We start from the raw sequence: 21,583 nt of genomic DNA, 5'->3' as shown, positions 1-21,583 counted from the left end.
GTACAGTATCCGGTTTCATCCACCTTTTTTGAAAAAAGAACTGGAAAAAGAATAAGCATTAGGCCAACTAAACCGATAAGTGATCTGAAGGAGCTTAACCTTGAAACAAATGCTTAAGTCTTGAGAGAAGACAATTTTACCATGACATGACTGAAGCTCTATAAAGTGTTTTAATTAAAATTATTGTCAAATTAATCTAAATAATCTATTTTAGGGTGTTGAATAAAAAATAACTTGGGGATATATTGAAAATTTACATTAAAAAGGGAACACATGCCCAAAGAATTTAAGAAGATATTATTTTAGGGAGTGTGCTAAAGACTTGAATAAACTTCTGTTTGAAGTGGTGGAGTCAAACACTATAATGTAGTCAGCAAAACCTAGATAACTATATGGAATTTAATAAATTAAAGGATTATTTAGTCAGTTCTATGCTTGAGACTGTGTTTTTGTGGGTCAGGAGGGAATTTTCTTCTGATTATACTTTCTCCCCATAAGACTGACTACAGGGATTTTTTTTTTTAAATGTGAGTGGTTTTGCCTTCCTTGGAGTGTTGGGGGGAGTGAGTAAAGATCTCCAACTACCTGGTTTATTCAAGGAAAAGTACACTGAAATTAAAGTTAAACTGTGCTTTTCTACTCTTCACATCCAAGAGTTAGGGGTCTGATCCAACTCTCATTGAAGTCAATGGAAAAACTCATATTTATTTCAATGGAGTTAGATCAGATCCCTCTTGTTGTAAGATTTTTCTTGCTTCATTACTTGAAATTATCATTACTTTAAATTAAGATTTTTAAGCCCTAACAGTGTGCTTGGTGATGTACTGATATATATCTGCAGCAAGGGACCTCATCCACAAGCATCTTGTTTTCTTCCCTCCAAACTAAATAGAACAGGACAAGACAAGGAAGTCTGTCTCCTGAGAGGTGCTGCACTGCTACTATAAGCTGCTCTGTACCCTTACTAGGGTCCATGAACAGAAAAAGGATTCTTTTCGCTGTTTACAACAGGGGGGACTGAATGGATGAAATTCAGTTCCAAATACAAGTTCTTGTCAGCCTGGAGTACACATGTGAAAAACTCCTGGCATGATCACATTTTCAACCAAGCATGTTTCTTAAAACAGTATGTAAAATGGCTAGTTCAGTAATTATAAACTACTTTTTTTCTTTCATTGTAATTCACCACAGTCTTCATCAATTAATATTTTGGTAATTATTTCTTTAAAATAGCCATTGCGGCCAAATGAAAAGACAGTGGAGATTATTATACTTCCTACCTTTTGTGTCAAGAAAGTAAAGTGCTCCTGCAATCTCCCTGTTCAGTTATTTTTTGTACAGTTGCTAATGATTTCTTACTGCGCATAAAGCAAATGAAAATGCAGAAAATAAAGGAATACACTTAAGGCTTGATGCAATGTTCATCAACTCAACAGAAAGCCTTCCACTGATTTAAATGAGAGTCAGAGATTCGGCCATAAAGCTCTGTCAGGAAAAGATTGCTAATGCTCTGCCATGCATTTCTTCTAGGTTTAATTTTCTGTAAATATGGATTTTGATTTTAATTAGTGATCCTTCGCTACTTCAGAATTTCAATATCCTACTGTAGCACAGACTCACACTTAAACGCCATTAAAACATAACAGTTTATGGTATTATAAATGCTAAATATGCCAAGAACCCTTGGCCCAAGATCTTTACTTAGAAAATTTTTCTATTTTATTAGAGAAGTAGTAGCAATAATTGCTAATTGGTACTTACCTTGCTCTCTGAGTTTTTTGCTTGCACAGCTGCTGAATAAAGAACAAAGCAGTTGTTGCTACAGAAGACAACATCCTTTTCCACTCTATCAGAGATCTCTCGGGAACCCTGGGAATCAAAGCCAAAGATTGTTATGAGCCCATTCAAGGGACTAGAATTGACACTATTGTAATACAAATATTAAACTATGGAAATTTAAAGTTAAAACCACCAGTGGCCTTACTCTTCAGCATCTTATGCCACCAACAGAAGTGCATTAGAATCAATGCAAAGAATTCTCTATTGTATGCTCATCTGAATTTTAACTTAAGACAATATGTCTATAGGACATTTTTCTTCTATCTTTGAACCACAGAAGCTCTTCCTGTTTCAGGCTGGTCAAAGATAGATCACACAACTTTATCATAAAGTGGTGATCTGTAAAATGTTGCTGTGGATTCAGGCCCAGATTTTTTAATATATTTAGATGCCTAACTCCCACTGAAGTCAATGGGAGTTAGGTACCTAAATTCTGTGAAAAATCTGATCCTTGTTGTTTTGCATGGGTGTTCATACACTTTATATATAGCTTTAACTATAAAGCTCTATTACATAGCAATCATATGATTTCATTATTCAGATAAATGGTGATGGTATTTTTGTTGCAGGTCAGATGCATGCTTTTCCAGAATTCATACTGGTGCAAATATTTTAATATTTGCAAACTGGAATGGAGATCCAGCAGGGACATTTGGTTGCATACAGGAATGGAGATCCAGCAGGGACATTTGTTTTTTTCCCCCCTTACCACAAGAAAGGAACAGCAGAAAATAAACAAAAACAAGATTGAAATGTGATTAACTCCCTTCTACTTGAAAATATAAAGTATTATTACTCTGCAATGGTTTCAGAGTCACTCTCCCAATAGTGGCAGGTAACAGCCCAAAGTTAGTACCGCGGAAAGAGAGCCCTGCTGAATTTTTTAAGTCCCCTAAAAGTGATACATCATGGTAGCAACATTTAAATAGCTGTCCCACATTATACACTAGAACCTATTTAAGGAAACTGACTGAAATATTCATATAACCAGTATTTCTGAAATTGTCTGCTGGTTTCATTTGCTGACTGAAAATTATGATTAAAAAAACTAAATATCACTTTCCATGACAGTACCTGTTTAAGGAAAGACAGATCTTTGAAAGATTTCCGCACTCCACTACCAAGAACTACCACTTTACAATGAGAACACCACTGAGGTCTCAGTGCTGAGCCTTCTGCAATATTTTGATTGTGATCTTTATAACCGGCTAGACCTAAAAAAACCAGACAAATCTGTAAGAAAATACCATCAAGACACTCCTGAATGAAGTGTGAGTTGAAGTGGCAGTAATCTTTGGCAGGTTAATAGTGGGACTCCATCCTCCTAGACAGAGCGTTAGGCAAGCTTTAAGATAAATACAGATGGGGAGTTTTTTCTTAAATCAGACAAAAATCTTTTGTAGTTCTGGTTTGAATAATAAGGCAAAATGAGATTATATAATATGAGATGAATAAATAAATCAGAATAAAATAGGAGTATTAATATATTTAAATGTCTATGTACAAATTTTCCAGTGGAGGAATAATCTCCCAAAGTGGTGAAAGACACACCATTAGAGTAATTTAAAGTTAGACAGGACAGAAAACCTGAGAAACCATGTACTGTTGGAAACAATCCCACACTGGCAGTGAGATGGACAAGATAATATCATAGGTGTTTTCTATCTTTGATTTCCATTAGTCTCTGAAAACATTAGGAACCTAGCGCACAGGTACATGTGCGCTGCTTGTATAAGACAGTATTATTAAAAACAAACAAGACTCAACTAGTTAAGACTAGAGTTTGAGTTTATAGAGCTGAAAATTCTTCAACGCCAACATGATTAAAAATGCAAAACTAATAATTACAAGAACTAGATATAAACTAACTCACCGTTGTTGTTTGGAGGAAATGGCACATTAGGTTGCTTTAGTCCATAAGACCCTATTAGTCTGGTAGGGCCAATGGATCCTGCCTGAGGACCATGAAGTAATAAGTGCTGTCTGTATTCCATAGCCGGATTCATTCTGTGACTGTTTAACATTCCCGTAGAGGATGGAACATCTGGGGCATTACTAACTTCATAACTGTTGGGAATTCTGACGTGCAGAAGATTGGAAAATGCAGCCACAACGCTGCTAATATTCTAAAACAACAAAAATAAATCTCTGTTTTTATCAACTACAGGAAGTAAACTAAGGATATCAATTACCAGATTACAAGAGCTGCCATACTATAGTAGCCCACATTCAAATTAAACTGAATAGTCATTATTTATATAATATGCTACATAAACACCATGGTAGAGTTCACATATAAATCATTGAAGTTTATTTCCCTTACCTCTGCAGCTGTGGGATGTAAAGTAATTGCTACAGATATAAGGCCAGATTTCAGACCATTTTGGGATGGCACAAGCTGAGAGCCAAAGAAGCCAGAACCAGGTAAAGTTCCTGAACTATGTTCTGATTTTACATAATTCCTTTTTGCTTCTGAACCTTAAAATGAAATAAAATATATATGAAGTTAAGCTGTATGATTTTGAATGGATAGAAACTAGCAATAAGTACATAACCCATATTACTCTTACCTTTTCCAGTACTGCTGGGTAGGATTGGAATGATGGGGGATGGTACAGGCTCTGGGTTCTCTTCCTTTACCAGAGACAAATCTGGATACCTACTTACTTCCATTCCCACAACACTTTCAGGAGAGGAAGAGGGAACAAAGCTGTCAGGAGTGTCCCGGTCATCACAGTGATCTTGAACCCTGGGAGAAAAAACAAACTACAGCATTTGAAAATGCCTTGTACAAAAATTAAGTGAAGGTAGTGGGTGAATTTTTGGTTGCTGGCAACAATTTTTGTGGCATTCCACCTTACTTCAAGATAAAGTTAGCCCTTTGGGAAAAAAAAGGCAACAAAATTGTGATGTTAATCAAACCATGCCCCACAGAACTGTCCTACCCAATAGTTCACCAACCAATACACTTCATCTGTGTTTGCTGGATATTGGATATTCTCATTCTTACCTGATACACTTTTACTTCCTCTGCAGTCACTTATTCATCTCATGAACATGAAAATCAGTGACAAACAGAACTAAAGTTGTCTATTAACACCAGCCTTGTTTTTAATTATCCTCTTCCCTCCCAAACTAAAGGCAACAATGATCTACAGTCTGAGATACTTTTAACTCAGCAGATTTGCTGTAGATGATAGATGTAGATGATAAAGCCACTATTCTGCTCTTGAACGTCTAGTAGATGCTAGATAGCCCATTCTTCACAGGTGCAACATGAGGAAGGATTTCACAAGGTTCGATGGCCACACACTTGGGTGCACAATGCTTGAGCTTATCATAAATTTAAACTTCTAGAACGTGTTCAAAATACATGTCATATTGAATGGCCCACAGCCTTCCCCTACTGGATTTATAAAATCCATCCATCCATGCATCCACCATTGCTTGCATAACCATAGTGCCATAAATCTTTAATCTGCACTCATCCTCAAGCACTCCTGTAAGGCAGGTAAGTACTATTATCCCCATTACAAAGATGGGGATGTGACGCAAAGACAGATTAAGTGATTTCTCCAAGGTCACACAAAGTCTGTGGTGGAGCGGGAAACTGAATCCAGGTCTCCCAAGTCCCAGGCTAGTGAACTAATCACTGGACCATCCTCTCTCATACATCCAACAGCTGTAGTGCCTCTAACTTGTTGTGCTTCCAATAAGCTTGAGAAAGAGAGGGAGGGAAGTCTTTGTAGAGAGTCCTGCTGTGCACCATGGAGCACCTCTCCACAGTGATTCAATCTGTGCCTACAAGGCAGGGGAGTTTTTGGGGGTAGCATGTGGACATGAACAGTGGGAATTATGACTTTGTGGATCCACTGCCCAAAACAACCCTGTGTAGCCATTGATATTAATACAACTGTTGTGCTGCTCCAGCAGCCATTGTGCTGCTATGAGAACCTGATTAGTTTCTGTATTTTTTGGTAGAGGAAAATAATGAATATTTGACAGCTGAATAAGACATACAGTCTAACAACAGCAAAAGTCTTCATTTTAGTGGCACAGAAATCTCAGACAGGGAATACTGAGAGATACCTAGTACAAATAATGCCATTTTCTTCTCATCCTTGTGTGGTTGGGGGAGGGTGCATTCCCCTCTCTAACACCCCTATGGATTTCCAGTTTACTTGGGCTTGCATAGGGTGGAAGGATCTGGGCCAAAACAAGTAAACTTAATATTTAGGGGGAAAAAAACCTACCTTAATTCTTCCTGATTGTTATGAGGTGGTGTTGGAAGTGAAGCAGGAACATCCACAGTTTTAGGGCCCTGAGCCATAGCTCTTGCTAACAAATCATCCTGTGGTCTGAAAGGTAACTGGAACTGTTTTGGCCCAAGCGCTTTGGTAACTGAAAAAGAAAAACACAGCACAATCAAGCATGCATATGTCTCTCTCTACCTACTGATACACGTTGTAAGAGGGTGCTGGCTACACTCTAATATAATTAAGGCTCTACACCAGTTTTTAATTTTCAGTCACTCATAACTCAAAATTTTTCATTTTTCATGTTTCAATTGTTTATGGATGGTTTCTGTGTGTACGTAAAACTTTTGAAAAATTGGAGCATTAATGGTTCTGCGATTTTTGACTTCAAGGAAAGAAAAATATATTTTTTCCCCATTATATAAAACCTTTAAGCCTTTTTTCCCCCTTCCTCTTTTGCAGCACCCAGTAGCTGAAATTTGAAAGATAGATTTTGTCATGAAAAATCCTCAGGAGGGCAATGCAAAGTCTTATTGATAGAAAACTGATTTTGATTTGACCAAGTTATGAGCATTTCAAAATGTTTACTAAGCATGTACAAAGTTTGCTGAGTTGCACAACTCTGGAAGGCTGCTCTGTGAAAGCACATGCAGCTAAGAAAGCTTTAAAACTGTCTTGTAATCTACATTATGCAACTTTCCCTTTGTTTTTTCCTGACTTTTGAGTGTTTAACTGTGCACTGATAGTGCTCTCAGCATAGTTTTTGTATGGAATATGCATAATTACACATATGTTGCTGTAAAATAAAGTTGGATAGAATCAATTACAACCTTCCAGACAGAGGAGTCTCCTGTTTATTTGTATACAATAAAGTCAAACTGCATCAAATAAGGTGCATCCGATGAAGTGAGCTGTAGCTCACGAAAGCTTATGCTCAAATAAATTTGTTAGTCTCTAAGGTGCCACAAGTACTCCTTTTCTTTTTGTGAATACAGACTAACACGGCTGGTACTCTGAAATAAGGTGCAGTATGCATTTCATACTTCAGTACCAACATGATACATCTTTTAAGGAAGCAGCACACTAAAAGCTTACCATCATGTCCGCCCAGCATTCCAGCCTTTCCAGAAAGTTCCTCAGTAGTTGCAAATCCATTCACCATCTTTTGACAAGCCACTGGAGGTGGTGTCGGAGGGAGAGAGGCTGGGGGTGTCGGAGGATTACTCAGATTATTCTGCTGCATGAGACCAAAGGATTTTAAAATTAGCTTTTAACAGGTAAATACAACACAGATGCACACTTCCAGTAAGAGTAAATACTTGTAGGTTTTAAACATACAGAGGCAGCGCTGAATACATAAAAATTAGTATTTACTTCCCAAATACACAGGAAAATAGATGAAAACACCTGCTACAAAACTACCTGGTATACAAAGACACAACACACATTATAGTGTCTGGCACAAATTTAATGATATTATTGTAGGGGAGGGGTAGATTCTTAAACCACTTAGACATAACTCTTAAAAAACATTCTGAGAGTTATGTCTAAGGAAAAACTGAGTGAAGACTCGAGGATTTGGCCTTTCTGGAGCAGTGTCTATAGACATTAAACTTCATTATTGGTTTCCAAGTTTACCAGCTACCCTTGCTGGGCCAGATTCTTAGCTCAGTAACTCTGGTGTAAAACTGGAATAGTTCAGATGGTCTTCAGAGAGTCATTCCAGTTTTATGCTAGAGTAACTGTGTGCCAAATCTGGTCCTCTGTCTGTTGACATTCTTCCTATTCTCTCAATATTGTCTTTCAGCCCTCCAAGAGCCTGAGTTTTAAATTCTGTGGGCTATTAGACCTGCAACAAACAGATTTTGTTCATAGTTTTAAGTTCTTAATCAGGGACTAGTGGACAAATGATGAAGGTCTATTTCCCAACTAATTCTCATTAAGAAATGCTTTGCTGCTCTCAATGACTTTGTAAAGTACTGGAAATTCAGCCTTTTCTGCTCCAGAAAGCTTTAATTACAATTTTCACCAATTAGCATCAGTTTGCAAATGCAGTGCTTGTATTTTTTAAATTTGTTTACAACGTGGTTTCTATTATTTGATTCCATGTTTCGTAGAGCAAAACAACAAATACTTCACAGCTGAATGCAAAATACAGTCTAGCAATAGCAAATGTCTCTTTTTAGCTGCGCAGGAGAGACTCCCAAGAGATAGTTAATGCAAATAATCCCCTTTACCTTGTTTTTTATGGAGAACAGACATGGGAAATCTAGATGGAAAAACATACCTTGTAGATCAGTTGGGAATAGTAATCAGAAACCCCATCAAGTGTAGCACTACCAAAACTTCCCATAAGTCGATTTCCACCATTTAGCTGGCCGCTGCCATAAGGGAGAAAATGTGCAAAGCTCACTCCAATTATTGGTTCCATTAGAGGTAGCAGAGAGAGTTGCTATAGAGAAAAATGGATAGAGATAAATACACCAAATAAAATAAAAGATGCTAACTGGAAAGAAAAGTTTCCAGAGTAATATCAGTAGAGTGGTTACCACTAAAAAGTCAAATAGCCTTTGAAACACACCAGTATTTCCTTATACATATTAGATCAGGAAATAAGGTTGCAATTTGGCAAAGGATTTCTGCTCATGCTTAATTTTAAATACATCCTTAAGTCCCATTGACTTCAATCAGAATTAAGTACATATAATAGGTTAGCTTTAACTTTAAGCATGTACCCAAGTGCTTTGGTGAATTGGAGCAAAATCTCAGATAACACTGTATGTTAAATATTGACTTTTAAATGCCAACCACTATACACAAGCAGAGGAAAACTGGTTTGCATGTTTTGTTAAGCATAGCCTTTCCCATGCCGCAGTTTCCTCATCTGTGAGATGGGGATGATACTAACCTTCTTTGTAAAGCGCTTTGAGATCCATGGATGAAAATTGCTACAGAAGAGTTAGGTCTTATTATTACAATAAGAAAGTTCACATATTTAAAGTCAAGGTGGGGGGAGAGTTTTAATATCGGGGTAATGTGACATTCACATCATAAAAGGCTCCAAACTAGAACTGTTAAGAAAATTTCCAAGGGAATGTTGTTCCAGTGGCAAAACATTGATTAATCAAAATCAAAACAATTCTCAGGGCTTGTGGGCTCCTGGCCTGGCAGAATTTCATTTTGAAATTATTGAAAAGAAACATTTTGATTTTTTGAAACAATTTTTTTCAGATTTTATGGATAATTTTGAAATTTGTGGGTTTTGTTCTAAATTGGAATGAAAAAAAATATAAAAATCCTCCATGAATTGGAATTACTATTCTCCACCCAGATTGACTCCAAACTCAGCATAATTGTAAATTTCTTTTTTCCCCACTCTGAATCCATTCTCTTAAAGATACTCCTGATGGTCTGGACATTCTCTAAACACTCACCTGTTTTAGCTGGAGAAATGCATCTGTGTTAGGATAAAGAGCCTGTTTTTCCTCTTCCTCTTTTTTTCTTTTCTTAGACCGGGGAGCTGCCTTCTCTCCAGTCCTCTGAGTTCGTTTATTTCGTTGTTTTTTTATTTCATGGCCTACATCTGTTCTCTGAAGCTGGCTGTTTCCACATCCAAATGCACCTTGCATTTGATTCCCCACAGTTGGCTGATGGAAAAAGGAAAGTTAAGCAACATGGGATGCATTTGTTCAGGTCCATGTTAATTTCACATTATTTTTATAACAAGTTTTGTTGTATATTTCTAATAATGATGATTAAAGAAAATATCTGACATTTGAAAGTTTAATCCCCAAATTTCCTATGCACTATACTAAGCGATACAGTGCATCTGACAGAAGACAACATCCTGTAGTTTATATTTTGTTCACTTTTCCACCACACTGACAATTGTAACTGCTGTTTTTGAGTCCACAATACAATATATGAACTATCATTAACTCCATTGATGCCTGCAAATGTCCTTAAAAATTATAGACCAGAAGCATCTTCTGAATGTTTGCTAAAACTTATACTCTTAATTAGGGGTATTCACTAGGGCATAATAAAAGAAGAACTGGCTTCAGGAACAATTCACAAAGGTTCACTTAATGTAAATATATTCTTGGTTGAGCCAAATGTGGATTTATGGCTAAAACTAACAATTTTGCTTTGTACCGAGAGTACAAAAAAAAAAAAAGTTTCATGACAATATTTTTAATGCAATTCTTCATATAAAGAGATAACTGTGAAAAAACAATTAGAATAGGATTTAATGGTGCAAGTGACAGGGTGAAGTAAAAAGAAAGACTAAAATATTCAGTATTTCAATTATTGATCTAACCTGTTGTAATCATACTTTACATCATGGAAACCCCAAATCACTCCCTCAGTATACCTTTTAATGATGGATTCCTAACATCTGTTTATACTACCAACCCCTCACCACCCACTTCCAGTTATTTTTGTCAGATTTCATTCACTCCGAGCTGACTTTATTTTGCTTCCAGGCTGTGTTAAGATTTCATGGAGTCACAGCACAATTTGAGGGGAAAACTAGGATGACAACAAAAAACCGACATGCTAACAATAAAGTGTCCAGGGGTGAGCAGATCCTGCTTTCCCACCCCAACAGTTTTCCTACCTCTACCCTTTTTTAATAATTAAATTATCCAACAGCCATTAACATGATGATACTGTCCCCCCCCCATACTAGTAAAATTATTAGCTATACAAATGTTACTGAGAAATAGAATTACCTCAGCTAGAGTGCAGGCATACCATATGTTCTCTGATGCATAACTGTAGATTTTCCCAAGCTATACATTTCCCGGCATTTTGATGGAGTCTTGCATGTCTGATTTCCATAACTATGTGAGTATCTGTACTCTGATTGGCTGACAGCCAATTTTAGCCAGAGTACAGAGATTTCCATATTAACTGTACAATTATTTCTCAATCATACTATGAATATGCAAGTATCTCTTCTCTAATTGGCTATAATAATCCTTTCACTCTGATTGGTTCTTGTATTCAAATTTTTTAACTTCTTTGCCAACTGCAAAGACAGTTGCCTCAGCTTCTGACTACTCTTCAACTAAACCAGAAAACTACAAAATTTACTTAAAAGTAGAAAAAAATTACCAAAAGGCAAAGAAAATAGAGCTGGAAAACTGATGAAGGGGAACACCTTTTGATTCTTGTCTCTTCCTGTCATATGTGTGTTTACATATATAATTTAAAAAAATGTATCAGAAGTACCCAGCCTCTGTCAATTCACTTTGTAACACAATGTAAAACAATAAATATCAAAGTTACAGTAGAGAGATGAGCTTTGCTCACTAATAATCAGGGCGAGGAAATGGGACTGTATCCAATTAACATAGCAGTTACTATTAAAAAGTCAGCAGTTATCAAAGCCCTTTCTTCAAGATACAGCAGTTCATTCCTATGCCAAATATAAGGAAATACTGCCGTATTGCAGAGAGAGTGGCAACTGTCGGTAAAGACAACATTTTTTAAATGATTTTTTTTTTAATAGCCAGCACTGTAAGACAGAGAAAAGTGAGGAGGGAGAGAAGGTGGATGACTAGAGTAGAAAAGGAAGGCCCAAAAGGATTTATATATATTCAGGCAATTAACCTTTCATGAGAAATAGGAAAATTATTTTTTTACCTTTACTGAAATTAAAATTTGAATCTTAGATTTAAAATGTACAATACTAAAAGTTTGAGGTTGCATTCTAGTAATTAGGCAATATCACTATCCTGGACTAATAAACCCTAATGCCAGTATTGTCTTCCGAGTTTACTTGCTATAAACACCTTAGCTGTCAGCCTTGTCATTCATTCAGCAGATGTACTTATTTATCTCACAAAAAGGGAATACTCTAAATAATAAACATTATTATTTGCAGAGATGCCCAGAGGTCTCAAACTGGATTAGGGTAACATTGGGCTAGGTGCTGTACAAATGTAGGGAAAAGATAGTCCCTGACTTGAAGGGTTTGCAAGTTAAGGTCCAAATCTGCAGGCTCATACACATGAGCAGACTCCTTGTCTGTGCAGAGCTGCACTGAAGCCGCACCTGGGCCTAATTTAAGATAGGAAACAAGTGGATGTTACAGACAAATGAAAAGACCATGGGGATACATGCACAATTAGGAGGTTTGGAATACTTTTTTCCTTCTCCTATATTGCCAGATCTTTTGAGTAGGAATCTTTAGAAAATGGTCAAAAATTGGAGGTAGTTGATCCTTGGAACATTGAGTACAGGAGCCACGGTACAAAAGAAATGTACTGATATGTAGTTCTTCTGACATGAAAAAACAGAATTTAAACCCCAGCATTACTCTTGATAAACATTAGAAATGTGCCAGTTTTAAAATAATGATTGTCTATAGAAAAAAAATTAACCTTTGTATTATTTTTAGGGATATTCATTTGTGAACAGGCTGAACTATTGTGTTATATTAAAAAGGAGTCCTTCTGAAGTGGCCGATTTACTTAGGGGCAGATTGTGGCCTGTCCTGTGTGCAAGTGAGTTGGGAGACGGTGCGGATAAGGTGCCCTTACTCTCGCACCTGTGCTACCTCTGCAGAGTTAAGGACAATAAGGAGGAGTTTCTTAAGAATACTAGAAATAAAAAGAATCCTAACAATGGTACTCGTCCATTACTAGATGGAAATGATAGAATTATCAGTAATAATACAGAAGAGGCAGAGTGTTCAATATATATTGCTGTTCTGCATTTGGGGACTTGGGGGTCCTGAAAAGGACTTGGGGGCCATGGTGGATAACCAGCTGAACAGGGGCTCCAGTGCAATGCTGTGGCCAAAAGGGTAATGCCATCCTTGGATGCATAAATAGGGCAATCTCAAGTAGGATTACAGAGATTTTCCTCTGTATTTGGCACTGGTGGAACTGCTGCTGGAATACTGTGTCCAGTTCCATTGTTCACAATTCAAGAAGGATACTGATAAATTGGAGAGGGTTCAGAGAAGAGACATGAGAATGATTAAAGGATTAGAAAACCTGTTTTACAGTGACAGACTCAAGGAGCTCAATCAATTTAGTTTAACAAAGAGAAGATCACGAAATAACTTGATTACAATCTGTAACTACCTACATGGGAACAAATAATTAATAATGGGCTCTTCAGTCTAGCAGAGAAAGGTATAACATGATCCAATGGCTGGAAGTTGAAGATAGACAAATTCAGATTGGAAATAAGCGTATATTTTTAACTGGGAAAGTAATTAACCATCAGAACAACTTACCAAGAGTCATGGTGGATTCTCCATCACTAACAATTTTTAAATCAAGTCTAGATATTTTTCCAAAAGCTCTGCTCTAGGAATTATTTTGGGGCAGTTCTAGGCCTGTGTTATACAGGAGGTCAGACTAGGTGATCACAATGGACCATTCTGGCCTTGGAATCTGTGAGATGCTAACATCCCACCCTTGCTCAGCTGGGCAGAGCCTTGATTCCACCTCTTCCCCAACTGGCACAGCTAACTGCATGCCATACTGCAGAGCATACATTGCAACAGGTTTACCCCTGCGTCAGAGTAGCAGGGAGACTGGGATAGAGATTAGTGTTTTGGGGATTCTCCCCTTCTCTGCAATGGGGCTGCTCCAGAGGCATCACAACTTGCTGCCCCTTGCTTGGTACTAAATTGTCACCATCTAGCCCTTTACATGTTGACATGCATTTCAAAAACAACCACCTTACCATTCCTTCAGCTGGGTTCTGTTTCTCCACTAGTTTGTTGTCCCCAGCACTTTCTTCTTCTGATCGGCAGCTGTTCTCTGATTTCTGATTTAAAAGAGAGGATGATTTTTTATTTTTAAGCAAGTGTTTCAGTAGTTCATTCCCTGACTCCCCTTTTGCTGCTGGGGTGCTGGTTAATTGTACTGGACTCTGTGCTGAAGAGGCAGGGTGTGGTGAAGCCTTATCTTCTTCTATCATAATACCACTTTGATTCTCTGTTTTAGGCTCAGCTTGAACAGAACATTGATCAGATTCTGCTTTTTCCAGTTTAATTTCCTGAATGCTGGCAGGCGCATCTGTCTTGCCCTTTTCAGTCTCAGGATTTACACTTGATTTCTGAGGCAATTTCTTTTGGAGCAAATCACTATCGGAATGCTTACATTCCAGCTCTAGGGAAGGTGGGTTCTCCACAGCATTTGTTGTTGATGAGCCTTTTAGCTCCGCTGATTCAGCCTGATGATGAGTAAGTTCACTGGGTGTGCTAACTGTTGGGGTAGAGGTAGAATCTGAAACAACTGGAGTTGGGGGTGCAGTTATATCTGAATGTGGAGTTGATGGGGCTTTTATTGACTCAGCATCATCATCCTTTTTCTTTTTTCGTGTCCTTTTCTTTTTTCCTTTCTCTTCTGGAATTATATCAGAGTACAGCTGAATGAGAGACTGACTTGATCCAGGGAAATTTGGTGCATGGGACATGCTGGTATCTTGACCACATGAAGGACCACTACCAGCTGCTGGAAGTCCTGCAGGCATACCAGGCACAAATGGAGGCCTTATTTGGTTCTGCGTGAAGCTGGTCCCAGAAATATTCCCATGGGATTGTTTTACAGAATGGTAGTTAGGGGATCCACCAGGAATTGAAGGTGGTTCAGATCCAAAAGGGGCAGGCCCCAATGGTCTTCGCTCATTGCTTTGCATAAAATTTACTGCAGGTGGTGAGTTCACAGGGCCTTGTTGCAAAACTTGCCCCATTTGCTGCTGTTGATGCTGTGGAGATTGCTGAAGGGGTCGTGGAGGCGGCATGAAATCACAGGGTAGGTCAGAGTTAAAGAAAGGTATCTGAGACAAGGAAGCTCTGTTATTTAATTCTGACCCCATCATGCCATGTTGTTCCATTTCCATCCTCTGCTGCAAAGCCCTCTGTCGGTCCACCTCCTGCATAAGCTGTATTCGTTGCCGTTCCTGCTGCTCTCGTAAACGCTCCTTTCGTTCCCGCTCTTGAAAACTTTCACTAAATGGGTTATTATCATCAAATTCAACTCTTGGTGGTGGTCCTGACTGTGCATTTGCATTGGAACCTGGCACTGGAGTTGGTGTGCCAGGATTCATTGGCAACTGCGTCATTGGAGGCTGTATCCTTGGAGCATTAAGGGGGAGGTGATTTGGAGGAGCAGTTGCAGGTTGCCACCCAGGTAAATTTGGCATTCTGGCTGGGTTGGATTGCCCAGGAATTACAACTGTGTGCTGCTGATGCTGGAGTTGTTGTGCTACCATTGGGAAGTTTTGCTGATTCATTACTGGTGGTGCTCCTCCTGGAACCATAGGTGGCTGAGACTGGACTCCTGGCATTATAGCATGTGGTGTTATCCCACACTGCTGCTGCTGCTGCTTGATTCGATATTCCTCAATGAGCTCTGCATGTTCTTTTTGCTGTTTTCGAATCTGAAATTTAGACAAGTCATTACTCATCTCTACAAGGTTCAACTTAATATATAATAGACCTCAAATATACAGGATATACTACTTTGAAATTATTTTATTGGAAAATGAGGCTTGTCCAAGATTGGCACTGGAACACATTAAGCTTATTTACATAGTCATTTCATGTCCAACATCCATCATCTAACCAAAAAGACTGCAATCCTTCCCAATGCCAATTTCCATACTATTAACCTATTACACAACATACAAGCACAAAGAACCAGAATAAGGGACAATATTTCAGAAGCAGCACTGATCTTTAAACTATAGTTTCATTTTGCAGCACTATTCAAAACTGCGGAGAACTTGCAATATATAGGTAAAGAAGAAATAAATTATGCATAAAAATATATGTTACTGCCATTTGCCATGTAGTGACTTTTGTTTTATTTGTTACTATTGTTTGTATTTATGTGAAAAAAACATTTAAAGTAAAGGCTATTTTAAAAAAGCTCTAGAGTACCTGAAGTGCAGGCTCTAGAGAGATATACCCTTGGAAGCTTGATTGCAATGGCAATAGGCACTGGGGCTCGAGCCTGGAGCCAGCTAAGCACCCTTCAGCTTTCAGGCTCTTGTTCAGAAAAACATTTATGCACATACTTAAATTCAAGCATGTTTAAGTTCCACTTAAGCATATGTTTAAGTGTTGTCCTTAATCAGGGCATCACTGACTTCAAAGGAAGTTGAGGGCACCTTCTGGCATCAAATGCAATTTAGGTTAAAATAATAGAAAATAAAACAACCTTAACTAGCAGGCCATAATTATCTATCATTATCATCATGGCTAGCAACTGTAACAGAAGCATAAGACTAGAATGAAGTAGAGTATATGCAAGGCATTATTACCAATATTGTATGAAAAAATGTTTCCTTTATCTATGATCTATTGTTAATAAAAAAAATTTTAAATTAAATTATATCTGGTTGCTTCATCTTCCCATCACATCTGTCTCTACAGAATTGCACCAAGCCCCTTCTAGGAAAATGCTCTTTCTACAGATTGGAAAGAAAAGGCAAGAAACATTCTATACTTCACAAACGGATATCCATTGTAAGAAGATATGACCGACAATTGCTCAATTATGCCTTGCAGAATACTGTGCCCAACACTGCTGGCCAAAGACATAAGGCCTCAGTTTACTGGAGCAATTAAATATACATGCTTAACTTTAACCCCATTGACTTCAATGGGACTTAAAAATTTGATGAAAGTTAAGCACAAGCTTAAATGTTTTGATGAATCAGGACCTAGGCCAGGAGTGTCAAACATACAGTTTGTGGGCTGGATCCAGTGACATGAAGTAGTTATGTGACTTGCATGATGGCCTCACACACTGCAGAATTCTTCACTTTTTTAAAAAAAGTCAGTTTCTAACCCTCATGGCTGCAGAGATTACTTTTCAAACATGAGCTGAGGTAAACTGATGTCATGATGTTTGTCCTAGTCTGCAGCCAGACTGAAACAATGACTAAAAACTGTGACCTCCTCTCTCCGCATTAATCTGATGGGAGTGTCAACGCTAAAGCCCAATGATGACACTTTTGTGACAAAATTAACTATTTCACTGCTAATCATGTCAGCACATAAAAGGGGTGAGATCTGGGAGTTATTGCAGGGAAGGAGATACTGAGGGTAGAACAGAAATGAAAGACAGAGGAAAGGGAGAGAAACGGAGAGAAGATGAGGAGGAAGGAAGAGAAACAAAAAGTAGAAGTAGCAGAGGTCTAAAGTGGACCATATTTTCTTAGTGAATGAGAGTGACTGCTATACAAATAATAAATAAAGCTTCCTTACTTCAGAAAGAATTCACAGTTCCTTTAATCTCTGTGCAAACTTCCCACTGATATCAGTGGAATATCTGCTGTGGACTGCGGGTACCATAAAGTCTTTAAATTATATCCTGGCCCACAAGTGCACCCCTCTCCTCCAAATGAGTTTGATACCCTAGGCTTAAATTCTAAAGAATAAGAAAGAGGCTCCTAAACTGCACTCAGCACAGCTCTAGTAACAGATTTCTTCTGAACTGTAAAAAGAAAAGGAGTACTTGTGGCACCTTAGAGACTAACAAATTTATTTGAGCATAAACTTTCGTGAGCTACAGCTCACTTCATCACTGAACTGTAACTATTTTATACAGTGATCACGTAACATGATAAGCTCTCTCCTAGTATTCTCTATGAATTTCTTGTTTTTCACAAAACAAAGGAAGATCATACAAAAATATGAAATTAAACTGTAATAAAAGAAGGCATTTGAACAGGAAAATATAAAATAAATGACACACAACTGGTAATTACAAAAGTAGAATGCTACCAAGTGAATCTGGTGATATGACAAAATTGGAGAGAAAATCCTTAGTTGATGGATTCCTTCAGTTGAAATATAGCCATGTATTTCAAGATGTTCCTATTCTTATATAATTGACAGTGCATCTCAATAGACTCTGGCTTTCCTTCATCTGCTGCCACCCAATCTCTCTCTTCCCAAACTCTTAAAACAGGTTTTTTTTTTCCTTTGCTACTGTAGTGTTTTTTCTTGTAGTTCCAGTAACGCTGAGAAACTGAATCTCATAACTGACATTACTCAGTTGAAACATGAGGGGTTTTGTTGTTTGTTTGTTTTTTACATGAATTGCATTGTGTTTAATAGTTACAATTAGGGCTGTCAATTAATCACAGTTACCTAAAGCAATTAACTCAAAACAAATTAACTCGATTAAAAAATTAATCATGATTAAGAGCAGTTTAAAATCGCACTGTTAAACAATAATAGAATACCAATTTAAATTTATTATAAACATTTGGATGTTTTTCTACATTTTCAAATATACTGATTTCAATTACAATGCAGAATACAAAGTGTACAGTGCTCACTTTATATTATTATTTTTATTGCAAATATTTGCACTGTAAAAAAGGTAAACAAAAGAAACAGTATTTTTCAATTCACCTCATACAAGTACTGTCATATAATTTCTTCATGAAAGCGTAACTTACAAATGAATAATTTTTTTTGGTTACATAACTGCACTCAAAAACGAAACAATGTAAAACTGTAGAGCCTACAAGTCCACTGAGTCCTACTTCTCGTTCAATCAATCACTAAGACAAACAAGTTTGTTTACATTTACAGGAGATAATGCTGCCCGCTACCTGTTTACAATGTCACCTGAAAGTGAGAACAGGCGTTCGCATGGCACTCTTGTAGCTGGCATTGCAAGGTATTTACATGTCAGAGATGCTAAATGTTCATAAGCCCCTTCATGCTTCGATTTGTAGATTTCACTATCTTTTGTTTATTTTTTTGCAGTGCAAATATTTCTAATAAAAATAATAATATAAAGTGAGCACTGTATACTTCGCATTCTGCACTGTAGTTGAAATGAATACATTTGAAAATGTAGAAAAAAATCCAAAAATATTTATAATAAATTTAAATTGGTATTCTATTATTAAGTGTGATTAAAACTATGATTAATTGCAATTAATATTTTTAATCTTGCAATTAATCATGATTAATTTTTTAAATCATTTGACAGCCCTAGTTACAATACATATCTAGTGGATTTAAAGAAACAAGTAATCTTACAGTGTTATACTTTAATATTAAACAGAAAAGATGCTGACCTGTTTCCTCCCCCCCCCAAAATTGTTACCTGTTCTAGCTGTTTTTGGACCATACTCTGCTGCTCAGTAACATGCTTAAGCTGTTCCGCATCTTCTTCTGGGAATTCACGGCCAGCTTTTTTGGCAGTGCGTTGTTTTGCTGAAAGCGCTTTTTTTGATTTTCTGTGTGCTCCAATTTGCTCTTCAAGGTATTTCTGTTGCATTTGAAGAAGTTGTTGTGTTTCTTGTAGCCATTCTTCATATTGCTTTCTTTGTGAATCATCTGGGGTGGGGGGAGGGAATACAAGGAAAGTAACCATTAATATTATACTAAGGACTCTTGTTTTAAATGGAGGAGTTATTTATTGTGGCTTTCAGATTTTCTACGTGCAGCACAAAATTAAAACAACAGTATCCATCAAAAATGCACAAAAAGGCTTTCAAATCCCAAACAATATCCAAGCCCCACCAAAAACAAACTCTATGCCATCATTCCATTTATCTCCCAATCAGCCCCCAACACAGGGGAAACATAGGAGCACAGGTGAATCTTGTACCATGATTTGGTCATGACCAAATTTGGGCTCTAGTGGATCCAGAAGGGAAATGAAAATCCTTACTTTGCTACCAGCCCTCTCCTGTTTAAACTAAACTTAAGAATGTCAAATGATCATAACACATGGGGAAGAGGAAGTTTCTCAAACAGATAGGATACAAAGCATGTAGGGCATACTAGGGTAAAAACACCACCTTACCACAACTGATATAGCCAGTTGAAATCACAGACCACAGGAATAATAAGAGCAAAGGGATCAAAAAAAATTGTTACTTACCTTCGTAACTGTTGTTTTTTGAGATGTGTTGCTCATGCCCATTCCATTCTAGATGTGCACTGTTATCTGAGATTTTTGCCTTAGCGGTATATGTAGGGCCAGCTGTGGTGCCCCCTTGAGTGCCATGCTCATGTGTTGGTACATCAGGTGCTGCCGGCCCTAAGCCCTCTCAGCTCCTTCTTGCTGGCAACTCTGACAGAAGGGTAGGAGGGCGGGTAATGGAATGGACATGAGCTACACATCTTGAAGAACAACAGTTATGAAAGGAGGGTAATCAATTTTTCTTCTTCAAGTGCTTGCTCATGTTGATTCCATTCTAGGTGACTCACAAGCAGTATCAATGGAAGTGGGCTCAGAGTTCACAGTTTTGCAGCTTGCAGCACTGCTCTGCCAAAGGCAACGTCATCTCGAGCTTGCTGGGTAAGCACATAATGAGATGGAAACATGCAGACAGACAACCAGGTAATGGCCCTACAGATCTCTTGGATTGGTACCTTTGCCAGGAAGGCTGCTGACGACACTTTTGCCCTAGTCAAGTGTGCAGTCATGATTGCCAACAGAGGCACCTTCACCAGCTCATAGCAGTGGCAGATGCAGGCCGTGATCCAGGACAAAATCCTCTTAGTAGACACTGGGCGACCTTTCATTCTGTCTGCCATGGCAACGAACAAATGCACTGACTTACGGAATGGCTTTGTTCTATCTATGTAGACTTTATCCTTGTAGAAGACTGTATAGGGCGGCTCCGAAGTGAGTGCCCTGATCTTGGACACCCTGTGGGCTGACGTTATTGTGATCAGGAACGAAACCTTCCAGGAAAGAAGCAGGAGAGAGCAGGAAGCCAGAGGCTCCATGAACCTCAACAGCACGAGATTCAGGTTCTGAGGGGGACAGGATCCCAGACGTGCAGGAGAGATGCTCCAAACCTTTCAAAAGCCATGCTGTCATGTTGTGAGTGAAGATCGACCTGTGTTGGAACGGAGGATGGAAAGCCGAGATAGTGGTCAGGTCGACCTTGACTGATGACAGGGACAAATCTTGGAGTTTGAGGTGCAGCAGATAATCCAGTACCTTTTGCAGTGGGGCCTGCACGGCCCAAATACCTCATTGCAGGGCCCAGCATGTGAACCTTTTCCATTTGGCCGCATAAGTTGCTCTGGTGCAGGGTTTCCTGCTACCCAGAAAAATCTACTGAACATGGGCTGAGCATGCCCATTCATCCACGCTTAGACATGCAGTAGCCAAGCAATCAAGTGCAGTGCCGCCAGGTTCGGGTGTAAAAGGCTTCCATGATTTTGGGACAGCAGATCCAGCCAGAGGAGTAGCTGCAATGCTGCTTAGCTCCTAGGCAGAAGTGTGGCCAGGCAGCTCTGCACGCAGCCCCAGCCTGCAGGCACTGCTCCCGCAGTTCCCACTGGCTGTGGTTCCCAGCCAATGGGAGCTGCGAAGCCAGCACTCTGGGCGGAGGCCATGCGCAGAGTTGCCTGGCCACACCTCCGCCTAGAAGTTGAGGGAGGGGGATGTTGCTGCTTCTGGGAAGCTGCCTGAGCTGCCCCTGAGCCAGGCACACCAGCCGCTGCGGAAGTCATGGAGGTCAGG

General features: G+C 38.5%; 1 protein-coding gene across 27 annotated transcripts in view; it reads right to left on the bottom strand.

The window, feature by feature from the left end:
- The window catches only part of KMT2C (lysine methyltransferase 2C), a 356,354-nt gene that overhangs the window by 11,754 nt on the left and 323,017 nt on the right, over positions 1–21,583 (bottom strand). For 25 of the 27 annotated variants that reach the window (XM_043509677.1, XM_043509671.1, XM_043509676.1 and 22 more), the window contains 11 exons: positions 19,202–19,434; positions 13,806–15,506; positions 9,530–9,742; positions 8,383–8,547; positions 7,191–7,332; positions 6,093–6,240; positions 4,410–4,588; positions 4,163–4,317; positions 3,713–3,965; positions 2,914–3,053; positions 1,762–1,869 (listed from right to left, as the gene is read on the bottom strand). In XM_043509677.1, coding sequence (XP_043365612.1) covers positions 1,762–1,869; positions 2,914–3,053; positions 3,713–3,965; positions 4,163–4,317; positions 4,410–4,588; positions 6,093–6,240; positions 7,191–7,332; positions 8,383–8,547; positions 9,530–9,742; positions 13,806–15,506; positions 19,202–19,434 — 3,437 coding nt within the window. The remainder of the gene's footprint in view (positions 1–1,761; positions 1,870–2,913; positions 3,054–3,712; positions 3,966–4,162; positions 4,318–4,409; positions 4,589–6,092; positions 6,241–7,190; positions 7,333–8,382; positions 8,548–9,529; positions 9,743–13,805; positions 15,507–19,201; positions 19,435–21,583) is intronic. The other 2 variants (XM_043509663.1, XM_043509685.1) reach the window with 1 other exon arrangement.

Source organism: Dermochelys coriacea, chromosome 2 (assembly GCF_009764565.3).
Source record: "Dermochelys coriacea isolate rDerCor1 chromosome 2, rDerCor1.pri.v4, whole genome shotgun sequence".
NCBI classification, from domain to species: domain Eukaryota; kingdom Metazoa; phylum Chordata; order Testudines; family Dermochelyidae; genus Dermochelys; species Dermochelys coriacea.
Note: the sequence above shows the minus strand (reverse complement) of the source record. Positions and strands in the feature narration are given on the sequence as shown.